The following is a 10,629-nucleotide window of genomic DNA, read 5'->3' on the forward strand; positions in this document are numbered from 1 at the left end:
GATATGGAGCCAGGAACAGTGCTGGGTAAGAAGATGGCTTGTGGGGAACACAAGAAGATGGAGGATGACAGGAGGCAAGCAAGAGAAGAGAAAGTGCTGCAAGCACTGCAGCACACCTCCCGTCAGGCACTGGGAGCGAAGTAACAGTATGTCAGTCTCACCAGGGGCTGCAGAACCACAGGCAGCTCCACCTGTCCCTAGCAGAAGTCCACAGGGTTTGAATGGAGCTTTCTGCTTAGCCAGTACCCCAGCAAAGCAAATGGTTTTATAATGGCTTTTGAAATGACCAGTAGTATTAATCAAAAGGTCAAGAGTCAAAGAGAACAGTAAAGGTGAAAGCTATATATAAAGGAGTAACATTAAGCGGTTCAAGCAGATACAATTTTCAGGTTAATGAAGCTGCTATTCCGATCTTTTGCCTATGTGTCAGAACAGGGCATGCTGGTAACTGTCAAATACACATACATTAAACAGTCAGAACAAGGGAACACATTGATGCAGCCTGAATACTGAATGACCTTGTCTTATTTTAAATTACTTTTCTGGTCTTTAGCACTAGTCTTATTTTCTATTTTTTATTCATATACTTTATTACGTATCTACAGAGATGTCTTTCCATGTTTATTATCTGTTTATTATTATTATCTGTGTAACGCTGCACAGACTTTTCTTCCAGCAGACCAAAGAGTTCAGGGGATTAAGAGAACGTTCATGAGGTTTAGTTCCATTCATGAAGTCATGAGGCCAGATAACTGTGTGGACAATCGAAACTATAGTTGAGTGAATCAATATGAATAAGAAAACAGCTGACAGCCTCTCTCCAGCTCTTGATCTGAGCATTTGCTAAAATTTAGAAGAGAGAAATTAACTTGTCTCATTTTTCATTTGTTTGTTTCTTCCGTACGTGCCCCCACCCACCCCACCTTTTTTTTTTTTTTTTTTTGGCACCCTATCTCTTCCTTTTCAGGGTCAGGATCTGAAATGGGAGAATTGCTTTTTGCAGAATTATTAAACTGTATGGACTATAAAATACAGTCTTATGGTTTTAGCAGCCTAATTGGAAATACTGGCTGAAAGTCTATTTCCATACTATCTTAAGTTAAATGCAATTTAAAGAGGTTCAAATAAGTATCAAAATAAGTGGGTTTTTTCTTTATGCAATTATCTAAAATTTTTCAAGATAAACTATCATTAATAGGAATTCCTTCGATACAATATTGATATTCTGTAAGACACTGCCAATGATGCCTATAGCTGGTGTTTCAAGTTCAGAAGATCCCAGGAAATCCACAGAAGGATAATTGTGCCATAAAAACAGTTGATGTAAACTCTTACAGTGATGTCAAAGTAAACTTTTGCACTGATGGCAATATCTTTTTTATTAATACTTGTTGCAGTTTTCTCATTCAAGCAATAACCCAAGAGATGATATAGCTACAGAAGCTTATGAAGATGAGCTTGATATGGGTCGATCTGGATCCTACCTGAACAGCAGTATCAATTCAGCATGGAGTGAACATAGTTTGGATCCTGAAGATATTCGGGTATATATAACTCATTTAAACAGCGTTTATTTTCAAGAACAACACTTTTTCCTACGAGTAAATTCTGAATTGCATCCATTTGACTTTTTTTTTTTGCAGATATCAGCCGAAACAGGCCAGCTTAGGTCTCTCAGTGATTGTAGTATCATATCATATAAAATCTCCTGGAAAATACTCACTAGTGTGAAGAGATGCTGCATTACTAGTTGTAGCAAAAGTCATACTGGAGGCTAAAGAGGAGGAATCATCCACAGCAAGAGCTGTATATCAGTTTACATAGGCTCCTTGAATTACTTTGCAGTGTGAACACCATTTGGTGTCAGTGTGATTTTTACCTAGCATATACATAACTATACAGATAAAATTTACAGAGGAAAAAATACTTTATTCCTGTCTTACATAATAGAAGAGCTTATGTCCCCAGAATAAAGAATAGCTTTAGAGTTCAGCAGGAAAGCATATACCAACAACATTGTCAAATCTGAAACATACAGCATGAATGTATATGAATTGTGCATGCTGAATGATGCACAGCTATGGAAGGAAACAAACATGTTTGTGCACAAGGGCTGAACTTCTAAAGTGGAAAAAAATGGGATTCAAGTTGATGGAGAAATGGCATATTCAAGAATTAGAAAAGACAGTGAAATAAGTTTAGTGCCAATTTTAGAGCAAAGGCTAATGCGTTCGTCAGGCTGCTTGTTTGACTGTACTCGCTCTGTACATACTAGTTTTGCCATTCACTTTGCTTTGCAGGATGAGTTGAAGAAACTATATGCCCAGCTTGAAATCTATAAAAGGAAAAAGATGATTGCTAATAACCCACATCTTCAGAAAAAAAGGTGCTCTAAAAAGGGCTTGGGGCGCTCAATCATGCGACGTATTACAGAAATCCCTGAGACAGTCACGCGACAGTGTTCCAGGGATGAGAAGGACCTGATGGAGCATGGTGCTGTGAAGAACATGACCGCACTGAGAAAGAACCCACAGGATTCCACAATTTCTGCAAAGCCAAAAGAAGAGACTTCGAAAAACAGAGTCTTTTCCTTAAAAAAGTCCCACAGCACTTATGATCATGTCAGGGATCAAACAGAAGAACCGAATAGCTTAACTACAGAAAGCACAGAAGTTATAGCTGCTGAGAATTCACTTCTGGACTCCTTGAATGGTAACAAATTAACCAAAAACCCTCCTGAAAAAGTTGAAGCTGTCTCCACTGAATCAGTCCCTTTGGTGTGCAAATCAGTAAGTGCACATAACTTAAGTGCCGATAAGAAGCCTCTGCATCCAAAAACATCTGTGTTACAAAAATCACTCAGTGTTATTGCTAGTGCCAAGGAGAAGACTCTGGGACTAACGGGTAAGACACAAAGCCTAGAAGAAAGCGCTAAATCTCATAAATCTCAGCAGAAGGCTAAGGAGGCCAGCAAAAAGCACTCAGCCTCTGATAAAGGGGAGCATAAGGATTCCCACCGGAAGAACTCTACCCACTCTGAGGAAACAAAGAAAACCCATAAATCTGGAATTATGAAACAGCAAAGGGTTAGTCAGACACCTGCAAATCCAGACACAGGCCCAGGTAAGTCTCTGCACAAGGACAATTTCGACATAGGAGAAGTTTGTCCTTGGGAGATATATGACCAAACTCCTGGTCCTGTGCCTTCTGACTCTAAAGTTCAAAAACATGTGTCTATTGCTTCCTCAGAGCCAGAGAACAACCACCCTTCCCAGCCAAAGGGGAAGACTCATCATAAGCTGAAGACACCTGAGGGGTATCAACAGTCAAATCAAAAGAGCTCAGAGAAGGTGGAGGCAGCCACTCAGGAGATGCAAGAGCAGCAGGTCTCTGAAAATGAGAAAAAACAGTCAAATTCCAAGTCTCAGGTCTCCCCTGGGCTGCAGTGTGAGAATGTTAATAAATATACACCTAATACCTGTGCTGGGGAGTGGGAGGAGCTACCCCAGAAAGCAGCAGAGAAGGAAAACCTCAATAAGTTGGCAGAACAGAAAAAAAATGCCTCTTCTGAAGGAAATGTGCTTTCATCTGACTCCCATAAGCCAAGTAGTTACTCGCAGCAACCTTTAGCATCCCGTGCTGAAGTCTGCCCTTGGGAGTATGATACACCAGATTTACCAAATGCAGAAAGAAGTGTAGCTTTATCAAACACCTCTGCTATAAGTGCAAATAAAATAGCAACACCTCGAAAATAAGAGGCTTTTGGACTGAGGAGAGTAGCAACTTTGAGAAGAAAGACAACAGGAAAGACAGAGGGGACTTAGGCCAAAAGGATCTGAAAATTCCTAAGGAGCATCACTTAGATCAAGGAAATCAGCACTACAAATAAGTAGGAGTTTAACAAAGTAAATTAGCATTAATGTTGTTATTATTTATTTGTTGAGTGCCAACAATGTGATTAGCAGTGCCCAGGATATGGTCCCTGCTCCAAGGATTTTACTGTGTCAATGAAAGAAACCTGCCTTTGTGAAATCACTTCTCTTTTAAAAGAAAAAAAATGTAGTGGTAACAAACGCACAGTGTAGATCTTAACTGAATTATTTCTGAATGCCGCAACTGGCTTTAACTTGCCCTTGGGACTTTAAAGATCCAGCAGAAGTAGGGCACAGAAAATGTCCTGATGGTAAAAAAGGGGTATCAATGAGCAGCTTATTAAAATGACGACTTTTCACTTTACGTATTTAATCTAGATAGCACTACTAACTCAATGCATCCCAAAAATACATTTTATATAATGGTTGCTCTCATTTTCTTATTACTGTGTGTTTAAGTACGTTGTTGTGTCTCAAAGCATTCCAGATTGTATAATTTTTGCAAATAACTTTGATATTATGTGACACAACAACACATTTATGCAGTCTGCATATACTTTCTTCTAATTGCAAGTTAAAATACCTGCTGTAGACTTTTTTGTTTATATATAGAATTGCAGTAATCTTTCACTGGCTATGGAAGCCGTAATTCATATTGGAAAATTCCTTTGGGCTTTGGAGATTTTCTTTTTTTCCTTTCCTGTGATTTATATAGTGGATTTTTTTTTTGTTTACTCTCTGTTATTTAAATTTATAGTTTGATACTGTATTATTCAGGGGTTTTATACGCAGTAAGTTACTTGTTATGCAGTTCCCTGTTAATGCTCATAGACTTGTTAATAGTGGAAATTCAGTCGTCTTAGCTGCATATTCTGGTAAGTCTTAGGACAACTTATCTGTTGTTTGTTACTAACTGGAAAATATCATCTAACAAACCAGAATTCTTACTTTAAACATCGATGGTGATGATCTTGTCCAGTATTTCGTATCTTGCTAAATAAGACAAGCAAGAATGACAATGAATATACCCCAGAAATGGATCACCTGTTTTACTAAAATCAGAAAACTTTGGGAAATATATTAGCTAGCTCATATAGAACAACAGTGTACTGTTTATCACTGTTGGCAAACATCCAAAAATTAGCCTTTGGAGTGAGGAGAGAAGCTCAAAATATTATACTTCCCCCAAATATGCAATTGTGAGAGGTAGTGGGAATAGAAATGATGGCATCTCTTTCCCACTCTCCACAATGCTTTGATTTTTTTTTTTATTTCTACATACATTTACAATAAAAGTTAGTGTTTAATACAGTGCTAATTTTCAGTAATAGCTACAGTCCTCATCATGCATATAAGCTTAATTCATAGATGGCCCATTCACAACTGTGAGTCTTATTGATGGTTCACCATCAGGGCCTGAGGACATACTGTAAAGATTCTGAGGAGTATCGCTAATAACAAAAACCCCTCAGCCATCTACGTGCAATACCAGTAAAGTGCTATTCGCTAGAATTGGCTATACATACAGTGCTTCAAAACAAAGACAGCTCAGTCCTAAAGAACTTGTGCAATTTGAGAGAAGTGATGGGATTCAGTGGAAGAACATGAAATGAGGATGATTGACTAGAATGTGTTGTTTAATATATATATAATATATATAAAAATAGATATTTATATATGTTTGATATATATATATATATAATGCCATATCTAATACACACATGCACATACACGTATGTAGTATAAACTGGTTTTTGTGGCATCATAGAAAAAGTGGCTTAAGATAAAATGCAATGAGCAGAGGGACTTAGACTAGCTGGGTGTGAGAAGGACTTTTTTCGTCCTTTAAAAAGGACAGGAGTCTATGGGCATGTCTACACTGACAGATCAAGATGGATCTGATCTTCCTACTGCCTTTGCTAAGCCCAAACCTGGAACATGCTGACACCTGAGCCAGCTGGGGACAGATCAGCTCGGGTCTCAGTGCTGTCTAAACACATTGGCCTCACTCATAAATTCTGCTCATTAGTTCCAGATTAAAGTGGCCGAACTGCCCCAAACAACCTGGTTAGCCTGGATGGTGCTCAGTTCCACCATGGGGACGTGCTGACTTAGGTCTTTGCTAACCTGGCCTTGGCTGGCTCTCCCACCCCTCTTTATTAGGGTGTAATTATGGCCTAGGAGATCTGGTCTTTGCCTTCAACTCATTTTCTGACTGGGACTCTTAGAACCCAGCATCCCTGTTCACCTGTGAAAGGGCATCAGGCATATAAGTCTAGATACTTTGGACATCTGTGCAGCTGCTTTGCACACACAGTGCCAGTGGCATCCTACGTGCAGCCCAAATCCAGCTTTCTGGTTAGTGTGGAAAAGACTGAGGTTAGACCAGTGTGCCCAGATTCTCCCTTCCCTGTCCCAGACACTGGTGAGATTTGTCAGTAACATTTCTGTCAACTTCAGTGCGATTTGATCAGCTTTCCAGAAAGAAGGTAACCCTGAATTTTCCTGCATGGAGTTAAGTGCATCCTGGGAACACAGCTTTCTGGGAGTCCTCCAGGAGCACACTGACCCTGTGTGCAGAAAGATGCACAACTTTAAACCTGCTGAGTATGGTGACCACCTTGCACCTCTTCTACCCCTGAAAGGAGGTTCTGCAGCCCATCTCAGCAGCGGTTTGTGTGAACGAGGGAGGGGGGGAAGGCTTATGGCAGGTTGCCCTGACTCACTAACGGGAGTCAGTGCTTTGTCAGAGCCAGGTGCTGAGGTTTGAAGTGGGCATCCCTGGAGGAGTCATGAAAGGAGATGTTCGTACGTACTTGCCACCTCTAGGAGACAGTTGCAAGGAGCAGGCACCAGCCATGGTGCCCTCGTTCATCTTGCCCTCCATGCTTTACCTTGGGGCTGAGCGAGGACATGCTGCCCCTGCCCTGCTGTGCAGCAGCTGTGTCGGGGTGCAACGTGCACCAAGGGCAAGGGAATCCACATCGGCAAAGTGTCCACACAGTACTGCTGCCCCTTGCATCACTGGCAGGATCAAGTCCTTCATGCATGACTGAGCCTGTGCCACTACTATCTACAATTCCTTGCTCAGTTTCTTTTCCCTTTCTGTTTTTCAAATACAACTTCATCAGAAACAAAGCCCATTCCTTGGCTGGTTTAAAACAGCCCAGCTGCATGGCAAGCAAAAGAATGGTGGCTGGTTTACCAGGGAAGGCACTGGCTTGTAAATTATTTGGTTTTGTTTTCTTTCGCCCTGACCCCTTCCCTCACTTCTTAAAGAAATGTCTGTTGTGGTTCTTTAGGCTTGTTGTAGTCACATCACCTAAGACTGATACAATTGAAGAACTTCCCTTTAGAAACAACAAGGCTTTCCCCAGTTTATTTAGCAACTGAAATTTGGGCTACACATTCAATTGGGACTTTAAATTATTTCACGCTTAAGAAAATGAGGGGCCAAATTTCACTCAACTATTCTATTTCACTATGATGCTGCTAGAAACATTGCTTAATAAAGACACACTAAGTTAGACATAAATAATGTTCTGTGTTTCATAGATTTTTCTCCACCAGCATATATTGGCTAGATTGCTTAGTTGTCTTTTTCTGGAGTTTCATTGTCATTATTCAGCCAAGAGAAGTGCAACTCTAGAATTAAGATGTTTTCTAGCAGATCTGTTAGGAGAAAAGATAAACACTAAGGTCACAAACATTTGCTAGGTTGTCCTTTTAAATGCATGTGCAAGCTGCATTTCTCCTTTATTTCTAAGCCATGGTTTATAAACAATTAGATTTATACCAACTAGACTTGTATAATTTATGCAAGATTATATGCTTTAAAATATAAATCAGTACACACCTATCATCAGCTTTGGTGGCATCATAGACCTGAAACCAGACAATACTTTTCTATTTGCTCTCCTTAGGCTTTTGCATGCATATGACAACAGGCAGGCCTGAGAAAACACTGCCTTTTGACTTTTAACATTTTAGCTACTCCAAGTTGTAGAATATATAAAGCTGTAAGTCTCTTCACTTTATAATGTGGTTCTTATAACAATGTTATCTGGCAACCAACAGCATCCATCATGAAATACTTGATAGATTTATGTTGTAATGTGTTGCAGCATGTAAATAATGTAACTTCTCTGCAATAAAGCACATTTATATTAAATTTGTCTGCAGGCTTTTGTGTTGTGATTTCCTGAAGTCATTACTGATCCAAACTGAACAGTTTTCTCATCAGTCATAAAATAACTAACAGTGAGTTTTACAGCTTATATGATCTGATCATGTCATTAGCATTTTCCAGATTTTCTTCATGTTTTCTTGATAGCAACCTTTAGAGTACATGTGTTCTGTGTTCAGAATTTCAGGTTAAGGAAATAGCTGTCTTAGTGGCTGCAATTTTAGGATCAAAACTGTAGGGTCCATGCTATGTTCTCCTGAATTTAATGGCAAATACAATGCTAGAAAACATTAGGAAATAAATAGATAGCATTTTATGATGTCATTGTAAAATCCTGTAGCTCCTCTGTAGTCTATGTGTGCATGCCTGGATTTCTCATCTAAATTATATGTCTTAACAGATACAGAAAATGTGCAAAGAATCATAACAAAGATGATCAGAGACAGAGAATGGCTGCTGTGTAAAGGGTGACTAAATCAACTGCAACTTGTTTAGCCTGGGAGAGATGACTGAGAGAGGGTCCAAAGGGAATTAGGAAACTGGTATTTGGTGGGGTTTGTCATGCAGGAACTACAGAACACCCAGGGTGGCCATCATGCAGCTGTTTAAAACAAATGATGTTTTCTTCTATGTGTGTCACAAAGAAATTGTGGAGCTGAGTTTCACAGATTGCCGTGAATCCCATGAGTTCAAAAAGCATTGGAGAGGTCATGGAAGAGAAATCCATCAAGATCCCTGAACATGGTGGATGCAAAGCTATTAAATCCCTAATCTGTAGATGGCTGATAAGTAGGAGAATTGTCTTTGCATAATCACCCAGTTTTCTTTCCATAATCACCCACTGCTGGATGTGGTGCTAGATGAGCATTGTACATTCTTATGTCTCCATAAATACAGACAGTTAGGCTCAATTAGTTTATTTTCCATTGTCATCCCTGTTTACCCATTATTGATGGATTATTCAGCTGGATTCTTGCACGGGCATGTATATATTCACTTGTACCTTTCCCCGTGCCTCCTGGGTTGAAACGCTGCCGTCTGGGTCAGCAGTCTGAGTCATGTTATCAGGCGTAATGGAGACGTGAGGGGGAGAGAAGGGGAAGGGGTTTACTTATGTTCAGTAAATGAACTGTGTACAAGTCCTTTGCAAGCAATACCAGCAAAATAAGGCCTGGAGATTTTCCTCTGAAGCACTTCATGGGGCTCAGCTCAAACGTAGAGCAGCTTTGCTCTCTCAGGTGCAGGGTGTCAAAACCAATAGTTGCCTTCTGAGCTCTGCTTCTGATATTTTTCAGCTTTTAAGAAGTAAGGGACTGATTTCCAAAGTTTTGTGGCTTTGGAAGTCATCCACAGCTGTATTTTCTGATACCGTCTTCTCCTATTATAAAATTTATTTCATTTGAGAGGAAACTGGCTGCTCCTGCCCAGCCATGAGAAGCTGGAGGTGGTGGGTCCCACCAGCAGTGGGCTGAGACCCACGTGGAGGGTATTGAGAAGACAAGAGATGGGCTTTTCACAGTGGTGTATGGTGGGAGGAAGAAGGAGAATGGGTATAAATTCAGACAAGAGAGGCTCGGATTGAATTTTCAGAAAACTTTTTCACCATTAGAAGTCAGGCAGTGAAGAAGGTTGTCGAGAGGTTATGCAGTTCCCATCCTTGGAGCTTTTCATGCACTGACTAGATAAAGCCCCAGTCTTGTAGCTGACCTTGCTTTGAGCAGCAAGTTGGACTGGAGATCTCCTGAAGTCCTACCTGAATAATCCTATCATCCTGTGAACAGTGGTCACTACTAGAACATGTTCTTCTTACCATTCTTTTGAAAGCCTGCAGGTGGGTACCCCAGGCATCTTTGATTCCTGCTTAGGAGCAGAGGACACGTAGTCGTTTATACAGTATATAACTGCGGGCAGGCCCTCTTCACCAATGCCAGCTGCTGTAACAGAAAGGAATTTTGTTTTTCTTCCGATCCCTGCAGCCTAGAGTGATCACAGTGAGAAAGAAGGAAATTATTTTGTAGAGCTGGTTGGGAAGAACAGTTTTAGCTGCCTCTGTTGAGTGAGTGTTTGAGCTGGTGCACAGCTGAAAGAATGTCTTCCACAAAAACACCCCAAACCCTAAAAAAGGGATAATGTTTTTCTGTAACACTTTGAGGATTTTTTTAAAATCAGTACTGGATTCTGAAGGAACCATTAAAGAATTTCTAAACTGGGGGGATGTGGGGGTGTGGTGTGAATGCAGTTCTTCAAAATGGGAGTTGATTTGGTTCAGGGTTACAGGGCTGCATGCCTGCCTGCAGAGAAGTTATTTCAAGCTGAACACTTTTTTTTTTTTTTTTTTTCTTAATAAAATAGTATTTCTGACAGGTTGGAGTGAACTTTTTCCAATTCTAAAGGAGCTTTTTTCATCAACTTGGAAATTAGCTTTAGCAATTCTAGACATTTAGTAAAAGATATTGATTGTTTCACTTGGTTTGGCAGGCTGCCATCATATTGCAATATTCAATCTTCTGGTTCTTTAATCCTTGGAAAATTGAACATTATCTCTCCATTTATGCAGGTGATTTTTCTTTT

At 40.1% G+C, this 10,629-nt stretch overlaps 1 protein-coding gene across 2 annotated transcripts in view; it reads left to right on the forward strand.

Annotated features, from left to right (window-relative positions):
- GPR158 (G protein-coupled receptor 158) overlaps positions 1 to 8,037 on the forward strand; it is a 210,278-nt gene extending 202,241 nt beyond the window's left edge. The window contains exons 10-12 of one of the 2 annotated variants that reach the window (XM_027781744.2): positions 1,398 to 1,544; positions 2,301 to 3,123; positions 3,250 to 8,037. In XM_027781744.2, coding sequence (XP_027637545.1) covers positions 1,398 to 1,544; positions 2,301 to 3,123; positions 3,250 to 3,755 — 1,476 coding nt within the window. In that variant the 3' untranslated portion in view covers positions 3,756 to 8,037. Of the gene's footprint in view, positions 1 to 1,397; positions 1,545 to 2,300 lie in introns of both variants that reach the window. The other variant, XM_005233875.3, reaches the window with a different exon arrangement.
- The last annotated feature ends 2,592 nt before the right edge of the window (positions 8,038 to 10,629 follow it).

Source organism: Falco peregrinus, chromosome 5 (assembly GCF_023634155.1).
Source record: "Falco peregrinus isolate bFalPer1 chromosome 5, bFalPer1.pri, whole genome shotgun sequence".
Classification (NCBI taxonomy): Eukaryota; Metazoa; Chordata; class Aves; order Falconiformes; family Falconidae; genus Falco; species Falco peregrinus.